Source organism: Morone saxatilis, unplaced genomic scaffold (genome assembly GCF_004916995.1).
Source record: "Morone saxatilis isolate NCDOM2014 unplaced genomic scaffold, NCSU_SB_2.0 Contig5, whole genome shotgun sequence".
Classification (NCBI taxonomy): domain Eukaryota; kingdom Metazoa; phylum Chordata; class Actinopteri; family Moronidae; genus Morone; species Morone saxatilis.
In genome coordinates this window covers 14,624,945-14,650,704 of record NW_023340095.1, presented here as the reverse complement: position 1 = coordinate 14,650,704, position 25,760 = coordinate 14,624,945, and the positions used below count along the sequence as shown (strand labels likewise).

General features: G+C 41.4%; 1 protein-coding gene across 1 annotated transcript in view; it reads left to right on the top strand.

Annotated features, from left to right (window-relative positions):
- Positions 1-25,760, top strand: part of LOC118339390 (FERM, ARHGEF and pleckstrin domain-containing protein 1-like) — a 52,139-nt gene that overhangs the window by 18,770 nt on the left and 7,609 nt on the right. Inside the window, exons 3-19 of the mRNA XM_035676996.1 lie at positions 10,347-10,451; positions 10,554-10,596; positions 11,073-11,151; positions 12,436-12,533; positions 13,073-13,187; positions 14,684-14,831; positions 14,982-15,077; positions 15,168-15,331; positions 15,469-15,537; positions 15,626-15,701; positions 16,741-16,948; positions 22,054-22,241; positions 22,548-22,637; positions 23,866-23,999; positions 24,934-25,015; positions 25,117-25,354; positions 25,463-25,593. Of these exons, the coding sequence (XP_035532889.1) occupies positions 10,347-10,451; positions 10,554-10,596; positions 11,073-11,151; positions 12,436-12,533; positions 13,073-13,187; positions 14,684-14,831; positions 14,982-15,077; positions 15,168-15,331; positions 15,469-15,537; positions 15,626-15,701; positions 16,741-16,948; positions 22,054-22,241; positions 22,548-22,637; positions 23,866-23,999; positions 24,934-25,015; positions 25,117-25,354; positions 25,463-25,593 (2,064 nt within the window). The remainder of the gene's footprint in view (positions 1-10,346; positions 10,452-10,553; positions 10,597-11,072; positions 11,152-12,435; positions 12,534-13,072; positions 13,188-14,683; positions 14,832-14,981; positions 15,078-15,167; positions 15,332-15,468; positions 15,538-15,625; positions 15,702-16,740; positions 16,949-22,053; positions 22,242-22,547; positions 22,638-23,865; positions 24,000-24,933; positions 25,016-25,116; positions 25,355-25,462; positions 25,594-25,760) is intronic.

Below are 25,760 nucleotides of genomic sequence, written 5' to 3'. Positions count from 1 at the left end.
TGGTTGTGTGTGTGTGTGTGTGTGTGTGTGTGTGTGTGTGTTTGAAAAAGACACTAATTTAAAATCTGTTGTTGTCTCGTCCAGCGTGCCCAGAGACACTAAAACCGTAATTCTTTTAAAAGCCTAATGACCTCACACTTTAAATTCAGGAGGCATCTTACTGTACACTGGTTATAGTAGCGTCATCACGGGTGCTTTTTTCAGACTGAGTGCGCTTTCTTGGTTGTTGACCTTAATCCTCGTCCACAGGAAGTGCAGCCTTGGTCTGAGGCTCTTGTCTCTACATCTGCGTGCTCTAAGGTCAACTATATTCTGACAGGGAAATCCCAGCACACCCTCACACTGGCCAAGTGATAGCCTAATTAGAGGTTCATTGTGAATACATTAAAAACCCCACTCGATTAAAAAATAGTTTTTCTTCTTGTTCCTACAGTCGACTGTTACAGCTGTTTACTGTGCAGAATGATGTATGTGTAGAGTTTGACACTAGAATGATGCTTTCACATTCATCTGCTGAAAGTAGAAGGTTTCTGTGCTCATTGAAAATTGGATTTTTAATTTCAGTCCTAGACCAGTATTCAGCTTGTACATGTGCGATGTAGAAACTAAAGCCACAAGTAGACATCCACTGAGAATGGACTTTACAGTGAAGTAGGAAACATCTTGTGAACACAATTTGCATATTTATTGACTCTAGATTTTTTAATGAGGATTAGATGTCTTTTTATGCTTATTTTAATGTGGATATTGTAAATTTCTTGCAGAACAACCTTATCAGGCACACCTTATTGTTTCAAGCCGATTATTCTTATATATATGTCCTAATACAAGTCTGCAGGGGATCTTTTAAATATAATCTTTGACTTATTGATGTGTTTTTGCAGCTATTGACTAAATTATTTTTACAACAAAGGATATGATTGCTTTTAAACCTTTTGTTTTTAGTTTTGTCCATGCAGATTTTACCCAAACTGAAGCCACAGTTCACAGAGTGGCTGTCTTTACCAATGCTGTTGCTGTTACTATATATCAGAAGGAACTAAAACAAGTTTTCCTGTGCGTGAGACAAAAATCTGCCCTATTTGACAGGATGTCAGGTTACAACAGTTCTCATCAATACAGTAACTCGACTACATCACAGGACAGAGGCCTCTGGATTTGCTGCTCCGAGGGCTAAGTGGTTTAGGGTTAATCTCGAGGAGGCCGATTGATTGGCCTCACCAGTAAAGCGGCATGTGCAGCTGTCATTATTTATTACTGGTGGAGATTACGTGTAAGGGAGCGTGCAACAGGACAGACACAACGAACACATTCCTCAGGAGTCCTGCCTGCTCCAGCTCCGAAAAGAATCTCTTTTAACTCAATCTCCTGGGTCTCATCTTCTTCACAGTGTGTCCCATTGAAAAAAAACCTGTGGTGGTCTGGAGTGAGGTGGCGAAGCAGAGAGCTGCTCCTCTGTGTTGATGCCACACCTTGTCTCCCGACAGTTGTTACCCACAGTTTGAAATCATCAGCAGAGTGAATTTGTCAATTAAAGGCTTTTTCTCCGACACTTAAAACCAACACTATATCTTCATCCTGCTCATTAAGAGTCCTGTTATAGGTCTTTTTAACCTGCATTCAACCAGACATCAGTTGTCTGTGAGTTGGACTATGATTAATCAAGTAAATTGAAGAAATAATCAAGAGATTAATCAAAAATTAAAATAATCATTTTTTTTCATCCCTAATTATGATTGGATGATATGGATACAATCATCTGCCATTAATGCCAAAACAATTAGGTGATTAATCCATTAGTCACTGGACTGAAAATTAATTGCCAACTATTCTGATGATTGATTCTTTCATTCATTCATTATTCATCATAATGTTTTGGACGCTTTATTAATTATATTGGGCATTTTGTTATTATTATTATTTTCATATATATGTTTTGAGCATTTTATGTCCTGATTAGATGGCAGACAGTAGAGAGATGTCAGAATATAAAGGGGAGGGTGCCCGGGCGCCCCATAATGAGCATTTCTAACAATTTAATCACATTTTATAGAGACAAAAAAAAGTCAATTAATCTGGGAAATTATCAGTTGGTTAATCAGTAAAGAAAGTAATTGGCAGTTTCAGCCATAGTAGATTTGTGTTGTGATATTGATGTATATCATGATATATGTATTTTTCGGGATATATATCAAATTTCATGGGAAATCCAAAACAAAACTATTTATTTTCTGTTATAATTAATAACTGACAATTCAAGATACTTCATCACCATGATGCCAGAAACATGTCGATTGTCCTGCTAATTGATTTATAATATTGGCTGCTATAAACTAATGCCCACAGAGATATTAAGGGGGCAGCTACCTTAGTATAAACGGTGTGGCACAGTTTATATCAAATCGCCCAAACCAGCCCTAATCCAATTTAGTATTGAATCAGTCAGTTTTAACATCATTTTTTGGTCTTCCTTGTTTAAATTCCTCAGTTTGCTTGTTGCATTTTCATGTGTTAGCGATTATTAATGTATTTGGCTGTGAATTCCGCAAGCAGGGATCTACATATTAATTATGTTTCTAATAATGCTAATGCACCATATCTTAATGACATCCCATATTATTACTTTGCTCCCTCTATTGTTCTCTCTCTCTCTCTCCGTCTCTCCAACACACACACACACACACAGCACATAAGCAGACATCACAGTGATTATGTAGATCAGTGTGTCTGCTCTAATATTAGCAAGCTGCTGTTTATACAGGCAGGATGGCACATTCCCTTAAAATTAATTAACATACCTTGGAAATTAATTTTTGCACAAGAATGTGTCCCATCTGTTTTGTGTCTGATGAATATGTGCAGGTTTGAGGTGTAGTAAAGTATACCTGGCCGGTCACTGATCTGTCTGAGCCAATGCCCAGATCGCTAATTCAGCAGCTGTTCGTCTGCCTCTTAAACATACTCCAACATTCATTTGAGATTTCAGATATTGTCTTACTGTCCCAGCAGTGTTCCTACTTAAATTAAGAAACTAAATATCAAAACAGTTGGTTCACAAACACGCCCCTACACAAGTACAGACACGTACATTTCTGCTCACTGCCCCACAACTGATCTAAAATGTAGATCAGTGGATATGCAAATGGTCCTGGTGTGCACTGGCTTGGTTTACTTGGAATAGGCGGACGAAACTGGAAGGTAGCCCTGCTTCGGTTTGTGCTTAGGCTTGGTGGACTGTGACAGATTGTGGATTGGATGTGACTTTTCCGGGTTGCAGTTTTTTTCCAGCTTGTTATGCAGAGGACTGATGAGGACTTAGTGCCATGGAAGCATATCTATTTTTCCTAATTCTCCTGGTTTGGTGGCCTGATCTTTCAGTCGGTTTGAGATTCATTTAGACTGCCGTTTTCTTATTTAAACCCCATGATGCATTTGTTTTACACTAATTTAAGTTTTATTTAAGTCCTTTATTTTGACACCCAATGTTAGTGTGTTAAACCTCAGCCTATACTGTATTATCCACTTCATGAACCCTTTTGATTTTAGCTCTCTGGTGTATTCTACAATAAGACCATCTGCCCTAAGGGTTAAGCAAGACATGGTTGGAGCCTACTGACCGTTTAATCAATCCAAATCATTAAGAATTACCTCTTTGACATGTTTTGTATTCAGAATATATGAAAGACTTGTCTCTTTCTTGGCCTGACCTTGTGGGAGTTGTCTCTCACAGTTACACTTAATTAATCTCTTAATTAACCTATTGATTGCTTTCACAGTTACAGTGCTCTACAGTATTCACAGCTACATGAGGGAGCTCACTGTCTCTTAATTCTGCAGGTGGGGGTGGTTCCCTTTGCACACAAATGACATTAGAATTTTAGAAAGTTGCTACAACCAAATCGGGTAATATTTAACGAAGCAATATCTGAAAATGTCCCTTTTTTGCGTGGTAATAATCATATTTTTTGTGCCTGGCTTGGAGATGTGCACTGATCCAGTAGTCACATCCATGTGAGGGACTAAGATTATGTATTCATTGACACCTTAGTCAGTTTGATACCTCTGTTCCTGATGACGAGCCAATTTAGCCCCGAAATGTTGTATTTTTTCTAAATTTGATAAAGGAAACATTTTAAAGGGAGCCTTCTACAGTGTTGCGAATCCATGAGAAGCAGAAATCCACGTACCATAGTTTTCAGATTTTGCGTTTTGTTCACTGATTGAAAAGAAAATATCCTGACACAACTTAGCAAAGTAGTTATGTGGGAGTGTAGGGAGTGAAAGTCGCATTTTGGAACAAAAGTCTTTCTATTCTTGAATATTTTCTATGGTAATATCATTTTAAAATGTATTATTCAGTTCTTCAGTCTGCTTTTATCTAGCTAAACTAAATGTGGAGTTTCTGCCTAATGTGAAGTGACGCATCCTCCCCCTGAGTGACAGTAATCCCTGGCTCTGGGAAGGGGTGGTAGTGGAGAATAACCAGCATGGGTCCAGAATTTGAAGAGCTCTGAAAGGGATTCAGGCAGATGAAGGAAAAAGAGGCCAATCTTTTTGGTAATTCCTGCTGCCTTAAAACCCCTACTTGCTCTCTGCTTATTTTAATGATACTCCAAATTAGGCTCAGGCATGATACAATTTTGTGGTGTGTTGCATCAGTGTATGTTTAACATAATACCATGACTTATTATTCACAGGAATAGCAGAGCGTGTTGGCGTGGTTGGGTTGAATCTCTGCAGCCGCTTGTTTAGTGTCTGCGCTAACGATGCAAAGCCACAACTCTTAGATCTGTCTTCTGATTAATGGCGCTCTGACTAACAGTGGGAGGTCCTTGTAAAAATGCACAGAGCTATGCACTGTTAAGTATTCAGCAGCACAACGGTCACAACAGGACACTTAATTATTCTTTATGCAAAATCAATATGTTTCTAGCAGCACAGACAGGCTCCAAGGAGGGCAGGCAAGCAAGCAAAGTGGGGAAAATGTCAGACAGAGGAGGAATAGGAGGAGGAGGAGGAGGAGGAGGAGGAGATGGTGGCTGTTGAGGGTAGCTACCTCCATCTCAGCTTCAACCCCCATTGAATCCAGGGGACACATTATTTTCATGGTTGTCCTCTCGGGGCCTGGAGGCTGGCCTACTGTGACAGAATGACTCTGACAGCTGTGGCAGCCCAATCATCACTTTTCCTTTCATTTTTTCTAGATATTTTTCATCTGCAGCTTGGGAGTTTTGTAGGAAAGAAAAAAACAAAGCGGGGAAAACTTTCATACTTAAATAATTTATTGTAAACATAACACCACTTGGATGTTTTCTTTCTTTTCTAGAAATGGGGGGCTAAATTAAACCCGTTACATAGGTATAATTATATTAAAGCTGTCCTGATTATGACCACACTGCTACAAACATATGCATGGTCACACATCCATATGTGCTGAGAGGGTATACAGGTAATTTGACAGGATTATCAGTAGGTTTGCCTCCCTCCACCGTTCTCTCTTTGTCAGCTTCCCGCTGTAGTCGAGTCACCCTGGGAACCTCTGCAGCACAAGACCTGAATCTCAATGAGCTTTAGCTGCCACTGACCTCTCTGTCCTACCCTTCCTTTACATTGCACACCATACACCTGCACACGCAAGTACACACTCACGCCACAGCACATGCAATGCCTACATGTGCTGTAAGTTACTTTAAAAAGCTGTTTGGTTGGTTTTTTTTTGCAATATTGCAACAGAACCCATGGGAGTATGGGACAGACAGTCAGTGCGGTCTTCACATATGTTTTCAATAACAGCACTGGGAGGATTCAGTGTGGGAATGTATCTGCCTGCTACTGTAAGCAGTTCTGTAATCTCAGCCCAGCCCTGAGCAGTGTTATCAGAAGAGCCACGGCTCACTTCAAAGTATCCAAAATCATTCCCGGGGTTTTCCACTGCTACTACTTCACATGTGCAAAGTTGTGACTAGTAAAACTGCATCTTCTGAAGTAAGTTTATTTTAGTCTCCAAAAGTTGCTGTCTTATCAGATGAGCACTGACTTTTCCCACTCCTCCATTTCCTTGTTATTCCCTTCTTTAAAGCACACAGTCTCTTTCATCTGTGACCTCGATCGGCCTTCTGTGATGTTGCTGAATGTCACAGCAGAAATGCTCCCGCTGTGAGATGACTGCTCCATTATCTTTCAAGGTATAACTGAACCAGCAGTGGCCACTGGATCAGCGTGGCCCAAGACACAAGTCAATACAAAAAATATCCAGGGTTCCTACAGTATGGAAAAGTATGGAATTAGATTTTAGTAATTTCCAGGTCTGGAAAAGTATGGAAAAAAGAAAAGAGAGAAAAGTATGTATTATTATTATTATTATTAAGGAAAGTATCAGGAAAGTAATCCACAATCTATTCTGCATAAAGAAACCTTACTTTTATGGCTGTGTTCATTGTTGTTTCCATGGGAATAAACAAGGCTGCACAGTAATAGCATACATAGTCAACGGTTGGATTTTAAAATCATTTATTGACATCATAAACATTTAACTATTTGTCCTGAAAATTTGAGTCTGGAAAAGTAAAGGAAAATGTGTAGGAACCCTGTAAATCCCTGCTTGATATCCTATCCAACAATGGCTGACCACATGGCTTGAAAAACATCATCAGCTCCTCCTCCACTGCACTGCAACCACCACCACGACTCTCATATTCAACCAGCCATGATTCCCTTTGTTCTTTCTGTCCATCTAGAGCCTAAAGGCATTGGCAGTCTGTTTACCACCCATGCCACCCACCCACAACACTCCCCCAGGAGAAGTTTGGTGAGCACTGCCCGGCCTGGCTTATTACAAGTGAAGTGGACCCTACCAAAATCTCCTGGAGGGGAACAGTAGAGGGAACACAAAGCTACTTTACACCTGACCTTTATGGGTTTTTTTGCTGACAGGAGCTTACTAACAAGAGGTGGAAGGTTAGGGAAGGGGTGGGGGTATTTGGTCTACCCTGAAGTGGAAACCCAAGCGGACATGTGTGCAGACATCGCTGTCATCTTTATTTAGCCTTCCTCTGTCAGCCAGAGCATGTGTAGGTCAGTGTAGCGATGCGGGCATGCTAGCGCTCATACACATGTAAACAGTAGTAGCATCCTATGAGCCTATGTTCAGACCTAATGAACCCAGACAGACCCTCCCTGTGCGTCTGACCTGGGACTGAGCCAGCTGAATCAGAATGCATGGTCTCACTTGGGAATTGGTTGCTCCTATGTAAACTAGCTCCAGTGCTTTTAAAGATGGAGGTCATAAAAAAGGGAGATTGGTGACATTTTCTTGGCATTGCGGACGGTGAAAGAAACGTCAGCTGCTGAGCATGATGTTTCTTTAGGACTGTAACTTCTCTGCTGGGCGAGAGGTCGCATGACATGTATGGAGAGGGGTGAGAAATCATGTGTCAGCTGCGCGTCAGTGAAGGAGTCACAGCTTCTGCTTTGTGCACGCAACTGTGTAATTGTCCATTTGCTTTTTCCAGTATGTGCATTTGTGCACAGTTGTCATGGTGGAAATGTGTACATTTCTGTATTGATAGAAGCAGTTTAGATAGAGTCTAGATGAGAAGGGGAAATAAAAATACAGTCTGGCCGCAGGTGCTGCACATTATACCTAACATTATACCTAAACATCACCATATTAAAATTGTCACTTTGCGCTTGTTGCTTACTTGAGCATTTGTCTCAAAGCAGTGCATCACACATCTGCTAGTCTGGCTCTAAACCCTTAGTATTGTCTTTGACATTTGGCAGTTGCATTTGGCAGCCATTACCAGCCATCAATAAAGTGTGCTATTGTGTGATTTCTGATGTGTTAAGAGTTCACTGAAGGCGCCCTGACCAGACATTGTGGCTGCAAAGACAACTGCCAAGATGCTGTTATATAAACCATCTATAGGCCTTTTTTTAATGGATAACTGTAAATAATAACATTAATAATAGTTGAATTCCATTTAGCTGCTTCAGTTTCAGGGTCTTGTGTGTGCATGATGGCTCACTTAAATGAAGCTTAGCCATTGTTAATATTATCAGTAACACCTGTGCTTTTCCTGCTAGGAAAAATAAAGAACACTAGTTTGGTGTGGGAGAACTTGAATTTTGATCTTGACACCTTTGGAATCAACTAGAATGCCAATCGTGAGTCTGGTGTTCACACAACATCACTAAAGCGTCTGTGGCTGAATTGGAGGAAATCCCTGCAGCCTCATTACAAAATCTTGTGGAGGCTGTTGTATCAGCATAGTAATGCCAATAGTTTTAGAATGAGATATTTAATGACCACATAATGTGGTGTCCTCGTACTTTTTTTGGGCAGTTTGCATGGGACTTTAACACGTTGTATGACGTATGCAACTGCAGCAAATGTTCTACTTTCTCAGAGTAGGGTTGGACACTTCTTTTGGTTTGTAATAAAGCCGGATGACCAGAGTTTTTTGTGGGAGACTTTGCTTTCATGCCAGGTTTCCTCATTAAATTGTTGCAAAATAGAATTGAGAGACTTTAAAGCGAAGACTGTGTCACATAGTGTCCTCTGAGTGCCTGCGTCATGACGGCAGTCAATCTCTGGGACTTGTGCTTCATTAAGGACAGCGCTCTGATTGTGTCCGCTGCAGCAGTGTCAAATGGCAGCACCATAACTCCAGTCTGCAACAGATGCATTTAATCAAGCACTGCCTGGCTCTAATCAGCCTCTGCCTTACCCATCTCTGCTTGGCTCGTGGTCATTTTACGCTGACAGCAGATTTATAAGGCTGGATATGAGAGTGCTCCAGTGAGACAGAAACACTCTCTAGCCTTCGCTGTATTCTCTGCCGATCTTCTTCCTGCAGCCTCTACAGAGTGCATTTGTAAAAATCAGTGCAGAAAACATGAGACAGAATTCACTCAGGGTGTTTTTTGCTCTGCTGGTTGCAGCAATCTATTAGAAAGCAATGTGTGTGTATGGGGAAGGGTGTGTTTTGGCTCGTGGCCTCTTTCCCTCCAGCCTCCTTGTGGCCTCCCTCATCAGCGCTATCACCATATGGAAACAGCTGGTTCTCTGTGGTAGGATGCCCTCTGCACTGCATGAGGCAGCCTGGAGAGAGATAGTGGTGCTACACACAGGAAGGACAGACACAGGGAGGGGAGTGGTGAGGGTGGGAGGCTTGTTTAGGGAAGATTATGGATTCGGTTGTTGAAGTGTAAACCCTTTCACTAAGCTGGTAAAGCTTAAGTTTTTATTCTCTAAGCATTAATAGGAACACAGACAGTGTCATTCTTTGCCTTTGAAACACTACATAGATTTACAGGCAGGCAAACTCCTTTTATTGTCGGATGAAAAGACGAGGTCAACACACTTTAGCTGTATGAGGGGAATTCTTGTAGTAGCTTGTGCCTTAGCAACTCACTGTCCTTTTGTTAAGACGTAGAGGAGAAACCGCTTCCTTGAAACATACACGACACAACCCTGGATCATTATCCAAGCCAGGGGGAGCTGCTACTATAAACACTCTCATTCTCTGCTGCGATATGCTCCACACTGGTGCAAACCAGTCACGAGGAAGCAGCCAGGCAGAAAGTCTCTCGTTGTGTGCCTGACAGAGCTCTGTAGGGCGTCTATAACCAGAGAAGTGTTCCAGTGGAAATCCCTGACATTTATTTGACCTTGTATGGGAACGTTTCTCTTGCTCCATAGATGCGGTGGCTTTTTGAGGTTTGTGTGTCACATTGCAAGTATTTGTCAGAAAGTGGGCAGTTGAGTCTGTCTTCAAAGTGTTTATGTGTTCTGCATGTGGGGTGAATGAGGACAGAGGTGGTTTGGGAGAGTCTTTATCCCATCTTGATACTGTATCAGCCTCAAAGGCCGCTGGTCCATCATCATTGACAGCAATGACACTGAAAATACAGATCAAAGACGGGGTCCAAACCCCTGTAGCTGCAGTAGCTTTTTGTGGCCAACAGAACTATTGAATGCCAGGATGGAAGTAGGGAGGAGCAGAGCAAAGGAATTTAGACATATTTAAATTAAGACAGAGTTGTCATCTATTTAGGTGACATTAGCAAACACAGGGTTTGACAGGTCTACAAAGCAGGGCTTTTTCGTTTCACTTCTGCTCACTTGTTTCTCACTTGTCACTCATTCTTTTGTGTCAAAGTTCTGTCACTGGCCTTTCTTGAAGTTTAGATGTCCTTGGTTAAAATAAGAATGTCGCTTGGATTGAATCGCTCAGAACAAAAGTTCAGATTGAAAATAGAAACAGTTACTGTACATGGACATACAAGCCGAGACGAGTGTTATTTTAACCAAAATTCGTTGTTGTTTTCTCTCCTGTTCACAGCAAAAAGCCTCAGGCAAGGTGCTGTTTGACCTGGTGTGCTCCCACATGAACCTCATTGAAGGAGACTACTTTGGCTTGGAGTTTCAGAACCATCAAAAGATGATGGTGAGTGAGGATGAAAATTAAAGTAAAATGGAGCTTCCTCTTATCTCAGAATTCGTTGTGCTTAAAGCTACTTGATGACATTTTCTCTCTTTTTTTCCACAGGTTTGGTTAGACCATATCAAGCCCATTATCAAGCAGCTCCGACGTAAGTATTAAACTAAGCTGTCAAATTAAGAGCGACTATACAGGACTTCTGCTGTATAGTGACTCCTAACTGAGTCATTATTTTGCAAGTCCCAAGTCCTAAACAATTCATAATGTTCTTTTCACCAAATGCAATGCCATTTTAACAAAAGAATAATAATACACTGTTTTTCAAAGTGGAGTTTAAGGGAAGATGAGGGCAAATTAATAAATAAATAAAATATATTTGGATAATTCTTATGATAATAATAATTACTATAAAGTATAAGTACATAACAGTAACACCTTTCATATACAATACAATACAAAAGCACCACAAACTACTTGATCATAACATTGAATAAACACCTCCCTAAACATTATGACCTTCATGAAGGTAGCATTTATTTCATGGCTGTTGAATTATCAAGCTGTACCCAATAAGACTGGCAACCAAATGTATTTTGTGTTATTACAAAGCTCATCTATCCCACGCAGGACCGAAGCACACAATCCTGAGGTTTGCTGTGAAATTCTTTCCTCCAGACCATGCCCAGCTACTGGAGGAGCTAACAAGGTGAGCTCCTTTCTACATAATTAAGCCCCATTTATCTCTACATCAGACATGTTTTGCTGTTGGCATTGAAATGTGCATTTAGAAAACTGTACGTCAATGTACAAATGACTTGAGCTGTGACCAAAAGCAATTGTTGAAGCTGTAATGAAACATGTGCTCCAGTTCCCAAAAGATTTATTCCCTCCTTAGCTATGCAATTCACATGTCATGGCTGCCATGTTTCTGATTTAGCCCTCCGGAGATTAACGTGGAGCTAATGATTTTCTGTTTTTTGTGTCCTCGGTAGTGGAGCAGGCTCATGAGTTGCATGTTTTCACTGTCAGAATGGAGAAATAATAGGCTTCTAGAAAGTAATGTTCTTATATTGTAGCTTGCTCATCTTTAAATTTTATACATAGAATAATTGTGAATTATTCAGCACACACCAGACATCTTTCTTTATTATATCACACATATTAAATAGATAGTCCTAATTAAGCCCCTTAATTGGGATATTTGATTTTACAGCTTGCACACGTTCACATTGGAAAATATACAGCTACATGTAACGCACAATAAAGATGTGGTTGCATGTCGATCTGAAACAATTAGTCAATCAACTTAAAAATAATCTGCAACAATTTTATAATCGATTGTTTAAATCAGTTCTTGTTAAATTAATGAATTACTGAAAAAAAAAATCATTGATCAGTCGATAAAGAAAATAACTGTTTGCACATTTAGATAAATGTCCTTACAAATATATAATCTCAAATATGTACACACCTTTACATATATACATATATATGTATATAACACGGTCCCTAAGCACTGGGCATCACAGTTTCACCAGGTCCATTGATCTAAACACTTCTTATCGATGGACCTCTCACTTTTGGGTGCGCATTGGACCATTCATTTGTATTTTAAACTATTACTTAACTTATATTTTTTAAACTAATTATTAAGATTTATGAACTACTGTATTGGTTCCAGCTCTGGCTCGCATCCAAGAGAAGCAGCCCTAACACAAGACAGTCAGTAAATCTTCACTAAAAGACTTCACTCAACATATGAATTCCTGAATCTAAAATGTGCGCCTGGACTCCTTCGGAAGTCTTGTGCAAAATTAAAAGAGCCAGGATGCATTGAATTTAATCAGAAATTTCATTACAGCAGCTCCCTTGAATTCAACAGTACATGGAATTACTGATTCAGTTTCATTTGATCTGGCTCCAGCGCTGGAAAACCACCACCACATCTACTCTATTGAATCCGTGAAAAGCTGTTTGTATTTGTGTCCAGGTACCTGTTTGCCCTCCAGATCAAACACGATATTTCCTGCGGAAGTCTGACCTGCAATGACAGCAGTGGCGCACTGATGGTCTCCCATATTATCCAGTGTAAGTTCCTCACGGCTGTTTCCTCATTTAGCTCAAGAGACCAAAGAGTGGAGTGATCAGATAACTCTCTTTGAAGACAAGCTATGCTTTTCTCACACATAGCTTATCATCAAACATTGTCATATAGCACACTGCACACCATTGCAAATTGATTATCTCTGTGTTGCTATGGATACCTTTCAGTCGGATGCCTGAGCATAATCTTGCAGGACTGCCTCAGAATAACCACACGCATCAGGGTGCCATGCCAGGAAATACAGAGCACTTTCATAACCTGACATTTCTGAGCCACGGTCTATTACCCAAAAGTGATCACAGACAACATGCATGATGATGGAGATCAGTTTAAAGAGTATATTTTTTTATCACAAGAATATTACACAAAGAAATATCTTTTTGAAGAAAGGTGTTCGTTCGTCCTGTTGAGAGATTTGGAGAATCTGTGCCAAGGAAGCATTTCATCTATTCTGGAGGCTTGCTAAGACATTTAATGTTGTTTTTCTCTTTCATTTGTCAACATGCACTTTTTTTATTTTCAGCTGAGATTGGGGACTTTGAGGAGAGCCAGTGTCGCTCACACCTCCTCAACAACAACTACATCCCAGATCAAATGCCCCTGATTGACAAGATCATGGAGTTCCACTCAAAGAATATGTGAGTTTGTGGAACTGGAATACTGTATGCTGTGCACAGTCTTAAAATAAGGCATTTATTTGATCCAGTCACGGTTTCTTTTAAGGTCACTGAAGCCATGGCTGAACAACAATTAATCTCTTTACTCATGAACAGGAAAAGTTGTTTCAGAGCTTGTGCATATCCCGTGGGGAAGGTTTATTATACAGGTGACACATTCAGGAAATCAGCCATTGAATGAATGGGTTCTTTCTCCAGAGTGATCTGTGTAGTTCTTTTTCATACATCAACTTTGAAAAGCTAGTGTTTTTAACTCGTTTTACAGCTTCTGGCCAGAAGTGGATATGTTTTTGTCCACTACTCTAGCAACAAAGGCTGCACTGAAATCTTCCTGCAGCCCACCAAATGACTCAGACAGCTGCTGTTAGCCAGGTTCATAGGTTGAAACCCCAGATTTTCTCAGTCTATTTTCACTTTTTACTCACTAGTGTTCCTAGTATTAGCCTCTAGTTTAAATGTGTTATGCTGCTGGGAGTATATTACTGGAAACGTTCCAGATCTCCTCCTGCCATCCTGCCTCAAAATGGCCTCATCAGTGCACAAATTTGAATATGAGCTTTGCCAACCCTTGTCTCACCTCTGCATTACAGAGGGTCCTGCCAGAGATGGACACCGGCTGCCACATGAATGAAGCTACATTAGATTTGACTGCTCTCTTTAAATGGCTCTTTTTCCAAGCCAAGGCTTTCTTAGTTGATAACTGTAACTGCAGTTCTTCTGGCCGGGTGCCGGGCTGGGTTAAATTTCTTATTAAGTACCACACACAGGAAACAGGAAGGCTTATCCACTGATAAGAATTGGGAAAGTTAGTTAGGGTTTGCAACCCCTCCCCAACCTTCCACCACTGCTCCAAAAACTCAGATAAACATTAGAAACTTGGACCCACACGGACTTGGTCTTTCACCTCAATTAGTGAGACACACAGCTGGATGATAAGCCAGGATAATAAATGCTACAGTAATTCACCCTCTCTACTCCAGTCCCTCTCTTTCTTTCAAAACACATACTACTTTTGTATAATAAAAAAAGATTTCCAGATAAGGTCACTGTTCTGTATTTTTTATTTGCTATTTATATCAGCCCTAACCCCAATTGTTTCTAGATGTACATTTTTAAAAACTATACTTGTGAGTCAAACAATAGTTTGTTGATCATTTTCAGTTGTGGATTAATACACATTTGGTGCTTAAGGGAGCATTTACAGCTGCAGAATGATGTATATAGGATTAACTCAAATTAACTACAGTACCCATGTTCATGGTGAAGAAACATGTGCAGCAGTGTGGTGTATTGTGTGTGTTTTTAATACTTTTTTGACAACAATGAAGGTATAAGATTAGTTCTATCATTCTTTGAAATTTCTTTGTCTTTTCATAGGATTTGTTCACAGTAAGGTAAATATAACATATCGCCAGCCTTATCCTTTAACTTGTTACTCTTGTGTTTTGTGTTGCTAGAGGTCAAACACCAGCAGAATCAGACTATCAGTTACTAGAAGTGGCGCGCAGGTTGGAGATGTATGGCATTCGCCTTCACCCTGCCAAGGACCGTGAGGGTACAAGGCTAAGCCTGGCTGTGGCGCACACCGGTGTCCTAGTCTTTCAGGTCAGTCACACTAGTTTGTAGGTCAACACTTGGTACGGATGTGATTCTGAAAACATTGGTTATTTGTGCTTTAAGTTTACTTCAATAAATAAATGTGTTTGGTGGTAGAAAATGTTCTATATTTTGCAAATTCATTCTTCATTACTGCAGGGACATACAAAGATTAATGCCTTCAACTGGTCTAAAGTGCGTAAACTGAGCTTCAAGAGGAAACGCTTTCTTATCAAGCTGAGGCCAGATCTAAATGTAAGTTATGCCATCTGAATCACACTGTAAAAAAACCAAAAAAAAAACCATAATTGTTTGGTGTTGTAAGTTATGTTTTGTGTCCCCCAGAGTTCATATCAGGACACTCTGGAGTTTCTAATGGCCAGCAGAGACTGCTGTAAAGTCTTCTGGAAGATCTGTGTCGAATACCACGCCTTCTTCCGCCTCTTTGAGGAACCTAAGCCCAAGCCCAAGCCTGTTCTCTTCACACGAGGCTCCTCCTTCAGATTCAGGTAGAGAAGAGTTTGCATCATAAAGCTGCCCTCTGTCAGGACTGCAGTCACACAGCAGCGTCTCCCTATCACTTAACAGTCTGCTCCAGCTCTCTCAGAATAGCTCATTATTATCTCTCCTGTACTTGTCTCTGCAGCGGTCGCACACAGAAGCAGGTGATTGATTATGTGAAGGAGTCTGAGTTTAAAAAGATCCCGTTTGAAAGGTAAAGGCTGCATACATGTTTGACATATTTGGTCTAGGCGAGGGTACTCTGACTGTATAACATTGACCTTCAACATCCTGTCTGCCAGGAAACACAGTCGGGTCCAACACAACAGCCGCCTGTCGCCGTTGCCTTCTCCGCGCCACCATGAAGTGCCAACAGAAGTGAGTGTCTCAGTTTTTCAGTGCATCTACAGCAGCATTTTTACTTTTGCCTATTAGGTTTTATGTATATAGCATACAATAGTACCCAAACTACAACACACTTGTGAATGAGATGGTTGCAAGACTGTCTAAGTCTGCCAAGATGTACAACCAAACTCATGTTAACACCCACCCACCCACCGTCCTCCCTGCCTTATTACTACAGTATTACTGCGTTTATTGGCACATTACCAACCCCTTAAGGGCCGTCCACACCAAAAATAAATAACTAAAATAATAGCTATAAATATATCTTTTTAAAAATCATTCTTACTCAAGTAGATGGCGGAGTCCACACCAGAACTATAACAAAAAGTGGTGAAAAATATTGTTGGGATCACTTTCAGAGCGTTTTGATAAGCGATATTGTGGTAACCTAATATAAGGCTGCAAATCGCCCATAAAAAAAAACAAAATTTTACCTGAGACGTACTGCAGAGCGATCTTTATTGCTGATACAGTCTCTGAAGTCCTTAATGATGTCCTCTTTTCTTACCAAAGACGACAACTCTGCGCAAAGTACAGCAGACAGGTCATGAGTAACCATTTTCCTATTAAGCTGCTGACACATTTAGAGCATGCAGTGTGCTTGGAGGAGGGAGGGGGGTGTTGTTCATCAGTGTGGATGCTCACTGAAGGTATTGTTATAGTTATTGTGGACGACCCTTAACTATCGATCTGCAAAACGGTCAGTAGAAATGTGTATTGGGACCCCGAATGCATCTGCATATACATGTGCATACACTGTACGTATACTAGTAGAGAACAAGAAACAAACCCACTCATAAGAACAGTGCCAGGAGGATGGCCCCACAGGTGGTCAAAATCTCCACAAGCTATCTCCAAGTCAAGTAATGAATAAAGTAAATGAAAAAGTAATAAAGTAAAGTAATGAAAAACTCCAGCTTTTAGTTAGTATTAGTAATCTAATTAACCATGGTCACGAATAAAATATAATCTTTAAATGCTTTAATTCTCTGCCTCTGTCTTTTTCTGACAGAGCGGTGCTCCTGGACTAGACTCTCCTCCTCGGCGTCATTGGAAAGAGTCGGTGTTGGTCAGTGCAGAAGACCCCTCAGCCTCGAGGATTATGAGGGCGAGCCCGTCACACCAGAGAAACGGCCACGATGACAGATTTGGGTCTGTGTCCAGGATGGATGAGACAAGAGGCTCAACACGACCGACCCACCCAGAACATCTGAGTACAGGTCCAGCATCTCTGGCTGCTAAAGGCAGTTGCTCTTTCATCCCCTTCATTGACTGCAGTGATGTAAATAGTGAATATAACTTGGGCAGGGACCAGGCAATAAGATTGAATCACAGTTACAGAGAGCAGGCTCTGCTCCCTCGCGGGTCTGGCACTGGGAGCATAAATGGGGCTCTGCAGGCCCAGCAGGAGCACTCTCTTGGTAGGATGCGGTACAGGGAGTCCCCTTCTTCCTCTTCTAAGCAATTGCTTAACATGAGTTATGATTCAGACAAATCTCTCAAGAAGTCAAACCAAAAGGTTGACCAAAGTCCTGTCCATAGCACTGTGGCGGACCTCAGTGGCCATAATAGAGAGAGGCATAGCAGCAGCCCTTTAATAGTCCCACATATTGGTTCAAGAACCACCAGTCCTGCCATGGACACCTTCCATCAATCAAGCTCCCTCAGTTACGCTGAGCAGAACGGCTACAGCTCAACTCCCCTTCACTTCGAGGAGGGCAGATTCTCGCCCATCCCAAGCCGCTCTCCTCGCTTACAGAAGCCCCTCAAAGTGCGTCACCCCTCTGTCACAGACCCAAACCAGGGAACATTCTCACCAGGGCCCGAATCCCGTCCTGTCCTGTCTCGGGCTGAGCGTATGGCTGCTCTTGAGCGCCGCATGGTGGCCAATGGCCTCTCAGCACCAGGCAGGTCCAGGGCTAGTCTGGGGAAGAAACGCTTAGGGCAGGCCGGTGTCACACATGTGGGAGCGGTTCAAATGAATGACTGCTCTACCACCAGTGGTTCAGAGTCCAGTGAGTCTGAGGTAGAGACAAACAGGGGCAACTGCAGCAGCCCCCTGGTTTTTGGTAATCCAGTGGAGGCCAACTCCACCTCCCCCATACCCAGGAACAAGTTTTCCTTTGGCAGCCTCCAGCTTGATGAGGAGGCAGATGAGGACGGATGCCATGCCTTCAGTGATGAGGATGGCGGACAGATTTTCAGCTGTTAGAGGGCTTCTCCACTAGAGAGTTTAAACGATTTAGTTTGGGTCCAGATGGTGTAAGAAAAGCAGTGTTCTGTGGGAGATTATTTCTGTCAGAGGCTGACTCGAAACTCCACACTCCATGTTCACAGTATTCCTCTTAAGCAATGCACTACCTACTGGAAGCACTTTTCTTCTCTTTGCGAGATTTCACGAAGGAAGGAATTCGTTCAGGGTTTTTTTAATTGTTACATGGAGGAGGTTTTATCTTTCATGTCCCTGCCGAAATACACAAGTGCCATGTCAGGATTTAACACTAAATAGCTACTAATTAATAAAAGAAACTACAGAGACTACAGAGAATTAATGGCTCTGTTCATGAAAGTTTTAAACTTGAGAATGACGAAAGAGTATTACAGTTGCACTTTTTCTCACGTTGCATTTATTGGATGTTTAAAACAAAGTCCACAACAGTGTGAGTTGTTGAATGCTTTCTATGTCTCAGATGCCTTATGACTTCCAATAGGGAAATACACATGTCATTTCATTATTGTCCTTTCTATTAGATTAAGTTGGTAACATTTTGTACAGTTTTGTGCATTACAGACATTGTACACATACATCTATCGTGGAGGCCTAAAAGACGAGCGAATGTGTCATCGTGGCAGTAATTGTTGACTTTGTAGGCGTTTATTGGGAATAATCCCGCCGTCTTGTTTGATTTATTGATGCTCTTGATGCTGCATCTGGCTGGTGATTGTTCTGTCTGAAGTATTTGCTGTGGAAGTGGAAACTAATTAATATACTGCAAATACCAGTTCTGAACATCTGATTGGTATTAATATTGTTTATGTTTACAGTACCTTCTGCTCTTTGCTAATTTGAAACAGAAACTTCCATTCCTCTGTCATGTTTTGTTCACAGAGGCAGGTAGGAATCAGCAAGAAGTACAACACGAGTAAATATAACCTCACAGTATTTTTGCTAATATTGTCTAATAGAGTTAGAAGGACTAGCAGGGGCTTGGACAGGCTGAGGTGAAGGTAAATGTCCGTTGCAGTGGTAGTTTAGCCAATCCACAACAGTTTATGGCTTTTATCCTCACTATTGACATCCCCCTCTGCACTTGACTCATGCTCGAGTATTTCTGGCAGTAATTTGATATCAAGCTAAGTCCTCCAACAGCTTTGGTGTCCTCAAAATCCTCTTCAGTTTTTCGAAGATTGCAAAGTTCTCAATCTTCTTAACAAAATAGCACTGCACTTTTATTTTTTTGGTCAGTTTTCCACTTTTCTTTTGCACTCCTGCCATCATGTTTCTTTGTGTTGTTTGAGAAAGTGATGATCTTTGTATCACGTTTCTGTTCTTTTTCTTTTATTTCTTTGTCCAATGTAAGCACTTGTCTGTCAGCATGAAACTGTCATTTCTTTTCTGTTTTTTCCCAGCTGTGACTGCATGTAAACCTAGTTTTGTCTCACTGCAGCCTGTGTGCTGCAAAGAGGCAAGATGAACCAGTAACTGGGTTCCCTTCCCTGCAATGATCCAGCTAACGGTTAATTATTCCAGAGCAGATAGAACATCAGGTTAAGGATGACTGGAGCATGGGAATATGCCGGAAAATAGAAGCAGGTTTTAGTAACTGTGTACGTGTGTACTGTAAGTGTGAAAGGCAGTTTAAGGGCAACATCTCAAAGCACACTCTCTTGGCTCATCCATCACTGTCGACTGCTTTCGCGGTGCTCTCAGACATTTTAGCATTGATGTCAAGCAGCATAACCATAGTGAGATTTTGTGGTTTCATTTGTGTGTGTGCGTCAGGATAGATATATATTCCCTATAAGCCTTGAAAATTACCGATCTTTACCCAATTCCCAGTCATTCCCACTTTTTGTGTTCAACTTGGACAGCATTGGTCAACCTACGACCACCATGGACACCCCAGTGGTCTAAAGGTTCAGGTGCAGACTGTATCACATACCACAGTGTCACCAGACCTCTGTTCCATGTTCTTATTCTCAGCTTGTTTCCGGCCAAAAAAAACTCCAGACAAGTCTCAGAATGCTGTCCTGTCTATGTAGAATAAATGAAAAATGAGACAGCGCTGTCAGAAATGTTGTTGTTTCAGGCAGATTATATAGTTACCAAGCACCTGCTGTGCACGTGCTTCCTGATTATTATTATTATCAGTGGCAAAACTGTCAAAGCTGCATGACATATATTAGTACAGCACTGTGAAACCTAAAAGAAGATATGTTTATTTTTGGGAGTAACTGGATCACTGCAGAGTGAGGGAACCATCTCTGGTGCACAAAGTTCTCCCATAGACCTGGAATGACACTCTGCCATACAAAGAATAATAAGTAATTTAGAGCAGATCGAATACCGGTCTGAAAAATGTGGTAATGTGGTAATCTAAGTCCAAACTATCCAACGTTTGACTTTGAAAGTCCCAGGTCTGTGGGTGAGACTTGTGAGTGTTTTTCAACCAGTGGTGTCCTTCAGGGTTTGTTTCCAAACCAGGACTGAGGCGTGGTACAACATCATGCTGTTCTGTCCTCGCTACTCTCTGCGTGTACTGTTTTTAATATACAGGTAGTGTTCTCAGTCATTTCATGATTTAGTATAACTGGAGAATGTGATGTTAGAGCAGATTTTAAGACTAGAAACTCAAGTATGATTAGGGACTGAATTTTAAAACAGCATTTTAATATACAGTGTTCCTACAGCTCACTGTGTCACTACTACAAGTACATTTATGTAAAACTGGTTTGTGTTAATGGACTGAATAATGCATATGTTTCCTCTTTAAACTGGTGTTTTCAGTACAGCAATAACAAAATCATAAATGTCACGAGGCTGTTTATTCAGAACCTTAACATCCATAAAGATCTGTTTTATATTTAATATTAGGTAAGGCCTGAGTCTGCATCAATTCTCACTTCCTTTACTGCACTTTAACTTCTCTGTCTCTCATTCACTTACTCATAGTCTCCCCCTAGACGCTTACCTGGCTTTGACCTTTTTATGCTGCTTTTCTCAAGATTTACACTAATTTAACAATGTATATATGTTATTTTAGAGTCAATAAAGATGACCTTTATGAAGTGAGATTTTTCTGAATCTTCTTTTTGAGACCCCAGAACTTGTGGTGTAGATTCTAACCCCCCCCCCCCCCCCCCCCTTCCTTCCATTTTCCCTGTAGATTTGTTGTGCTGGTGGCTGAATGTCTGTGTATATACTGTAGTTTCTCTCCTCTCCTGTTTTGTAGCAATCTTGTAGATGTACAGTATAGTTTCCACTCCTATCCTCTGTAGAGTTTGTAGTAAATCTTCCCCAGAGTTGTGCTGGTGCGTAGAGATAGTTACAACCACGCGTTGCACTGGTTTGTGTCCATGTAACCACTGTTTACATGCTTTGTGTCGACACACCAGGGGACAGCAGGGAGAGGTGGGCAAGTTGCAGCTAAAACATAGTAAGTAAGCTTTGTGAATGTCAGTACAGATGACATAAGTAAGCTATTTCTCTTGATCATCCTGCAGTATGTGTCTCAGCTTGCGTATTGATTGTCGTGGCACAAAGACTGCCAGAGCTGTCTGGACCGTAGAGTGAGTCATTGCTGATATTTCACTTTCTGTAGGCAGATCCCCCCCAGCTAGACCTCATTATGTTTTCCTGTGTGGCAGAAGAAGACTGATCCTAGGTCAAACTGTTTGTAAATACTTAATAAATAGTTGGGTATACCCTGGATAGTTTCCCATGTTGGGTGAATGCTGGAAAGTTCCAACATTATCAAAATTAATTAAAACTAGTGTCTTTGAAGTTTGACAAAATTTCATAAAATAGTCCAAGGTGAGAACTTCAAAATGTCTTGTTTTGTCTGACCATCAGTCCAAAAACCAAGGCTATACAGTTTATAATCAAACTAATCTATAATATAACTAATCATCTACTTTAACTTATTATATCTTTGACTTAATATACATTCTCTGTGCCAAACTCACCCATCTGAGACTTGAAGTAGGTGAATGCAAATGCTATTTTTTCCAAGATTTGGTTTCCTGTTGTGTTTTTATGTATTTTTGAATCACTCACGTTTTCATTTTCTCCCTTCACTTTGGTTGCTGAATGACCCCCGTGCAGGAGTGGTGTCCAACAGCCCTCACCTGTCTGCGTCCTCTGGTCACTCCCATGGCATGGTCAATGGTCAGAAGTCACTGGAGCTGTGCAGTCACAGTCCTGGCGGCCGTCAGCCTTCCCCCCTCACCAGCCCGCTGCTCAACGACGCCTGCAGTGTTCGCACTGACGATGAAGACGAGGTTCGGAGGAAGGTTTGTGATTTAATGGGGATAAAAACAACAATAATCGCTCGGATAAGTGGCTTTGTTGTATCCGTGTTTTTTTTTTTTCAAGCTTGTGCTTCAAAGCCACTGTCATACACTCAAAATAGCATTGGACCTAGATTACCTGTCCTGAATAACTCTCCACAGGGACTGAAGTAAGAGTATTTTCCTGCAAATCTACTCAGACAAATAGGTTAGACAACACAACTGATAAGACCGCACACTAGTTAGACCTTCTCATAGTCGGATAGCTCGGTTGTTCACCGTCTCCTCTCTGTTTTGATGTCTTTGCAGAGGTTCCCTACAGATCGGGCCTACTTCATCGCCAAGGAGCTGCTGACCACAGAAAGGACATACCTGAAGGACCTGGAGGTGGTGACTGTGGTAAGAAAAGCCAAGTCCACTCGCCAGCATGCAGCTCCTCTGTTTGTTTTCTCCTGCGCTGTCCTCTGGGGAGAAAACATTGATTATTCCGGTTAGCTGCTCCATTGCAGAGCGCCCGCCAAAACACAGAGTCAGGCAGTGACACAGGGATATTTTGGCAGATGCGATTTCATTTTTTATTCATTCCCCACACTCGCACTCTGAAATGTATTTATCTGTCTCACTCAAGGCTGTGAATACTAAACCGTGTTTGTGTTTAAAGAGATGGATGGATTTAGCCGCATGTTCCATATTTCAGTCTGATTTCACTCACTGGGTACAAGCATATGGACACCATTTCATTTGATAATATCTCAAATGAGTAGAAAACAGGATATTAAACATGCTGTACGGCTCCTTCAACAGAAGAAGAGGAAGATGTTCTTATGAGGCTGTAAGCGCTGCTGTTTTCTGTTTCGGCACACGCATGTTGAGCAAATGCATCGTTTGCTGGTGCTTTTAAAGGCTGCACTTTTCTCTTCTTGTGATTTTCAGAGAAGCCTCATAAATATTTGGGTTGGCTCGTGTCCTCGTTCTTTTTTCAGCTGTGCGTGTGTGCTGTCTCTCTTACCCCCCTCTCTTCCCATAAACTGGTTGGTGCTGCTGTTTGGGGTGAAGTCATCTGAACAACAGCTGGCGCTTCTTCTCAAGCCCTTTTAGAAACACTCACTATTCCTAAAACTCACTTCCCTCTCCCATCATGTCCGCGAAATAAAGCTGTGGCCGAACACGCAACGTCTGACTTCAATCTGACTAAATGGAACGAAAGTGTTGAGAATGATTAGCTATTGATTCTTCCACTCATCCTCAGGCAATTAAAGAGTTTAAGAGATGTCACAAGACTGAAGTGCAACAGCAGAATCGTAGATGAAGGTCTTTTGGTAGTATCCTGGGACAATCTGCATTAACACAGCAATATTCATTGCCGTTGCTAGGATCTTGAACAGTTTGTGCTTGAAACTTTTCACTGAAGCTCTTTACAAGCTTAAGACCAGAAAATCAGGACTAATGTCCTGGAGAGATAATCATTGCAGTGCAGTTCAACACTTAATTTGTCCACTACAGTTGACATTTTACATCAAAGTGAGCTTTGTTACCAGTAAATGGTTTACAATCTCTGGAAAATACCTCAGCTAAACTAAATCTTTATTGCTTGAACTCTGATTCATGTGTGTATTTGTGATGTTAGTCTTTCCAGAGTGCGGTAGGACAAGATGAGGCGACTCCAGACTCTCTGAAGAACACCGTCTTCTCCACCTTTGAGCCGCTGCACAAGTTCCACACAGGTTTTCTCAGGGAGGTGGAGCAGAGGCTGGCCCTGTGGTGAGACTCATTTCACTTCCAGACTCATTTAAAAAAAAGTCCCTGCAGGGTCAAGAGCATGCCCAGAGATGTTGTGGTGTGGTTTTTTGTCCAATTTATCACAACTTCTAGCCCCTTATTTTTAATGAGATTTATTGGCATTTAGTGTAAGAGGGCGACCCAGTCCCTTTAGATGACCTGAGGAGCCGTCGTCTCCATGGCAACCGTCAGGCTGCACCACGGCCCAGGATTTTCTTGCCTGTGGGTTTTTGCTGTCTGATCTCCTTAATGATGTTGTGCTTTATCTAACACACACACGCACACACAGACATGCAGGCAGTGATGCATAAAGCCTGTCAGCCTGTCAGAATTAACGACCATTAAGTGCAGACACCTAATATTTTTATTTCAAAGCCTATTCTGGTTAGTGATCGTTAGAACTCCAAATTAAAGCTGAAAGTAGTATTATATTCTCCTGATAAGAACCACATTCAAATGTGCATGCAAATTATCTAGCACTACGTGTGTCTCTTTTTAAGCTTTGCTTATTCAAATGAAATTGGAGAGATGTACCATTTGTCGTTGTGACCGTGATTAGAAAGCTTGTCCGTCATTAAAAAGTGAAAACTGGATATGTTTCCCTAAAGCGACTGCTAAAATGTAACAAATTAATAAATGTTCTGAATGAATCCAGTAATGGCACCCCATTACTCCTGCACCCTGTGTGAGGGGAAGTCATGCTCAAGGGAGACACCTGCTGGCGGCTCATTAAACTTTCTCAAAGTTTTAAGAGCCCTTTCCAACTTCATTGAGATTTTTCTTGCATGAGGTGAAGCTCATCTGAATAATCAATGAGCTCTAAGTGCTTTTGTGTAGTTTAGTCAATTAATTCACTGTCTACAATGGCTCCATAACGTTTCAGAGATAAAAACTTTCTGATGTTTATCTGTTTCAGGGAAGGACGCTCTAATGCTCACATAAAAGGAGACTACCAGCGCATTGGAGATGTCATGCTGAAGAACTTTCAAGGCTTGAAGGTGAGGCACCACTCTATGTAAAACTCTTGCATAACTGTAATTAGAGTAACAGTCAAAGTAATACTCATGTATGTGTGCCGTATTCCAACTGTGTCCCATAGCCCCTGACAGCAAACCTGCATAAGCAGTCTGAAGTTCTGCTGGAGCTGGAGAAGGCATGCAGGTCATCCCGCAGGCTGGAGGTTCTCTTCAGGGACTTTGAGCTGCAAAAGGTCTGCTACATCCCCCTGAATGTCTTCATTCTGCGGCCTCTGCACCGCCTCATCCACTACAAGCAGATCCTGGAGCGCCTGTGCAAACACTACCCAGCGACTCATGTAGATTTCAGGGACTGCAGAGGTACTACACACACTGATAGAGGTTTACGATAGAGGCTCATGTAGTTCTTCTACTGCTGTAGAAATAGATAGTCACATCTCCAATAATCTCCCCTTGGTTGGTCCATAGCTGCTCTGGCAGATGTGTCTGAGGTGGTGGACCAGCTCCAGGGAAGCCTAATCAAGATGGAGAACTTCCAGAAGCTTCTGGAGCTGAAGAAGGATTTAATCGGCGTTGACAATCTTGTTGTCCCTGGTCGGGTGAGTTCAGAGCTTGAAAGAATTGACAGGAAAAGATTTTCTGATCTGACTTCCTAATACCTGCTTTTTTTTTTTTTTTACAAATGGACACCCTGTCTAATATGTGTCTTTTTCTCTCTTTCTCCTTATTTTTTCTCTTTTTCTTTTTCTTTCTCTTTCTCTTTGTC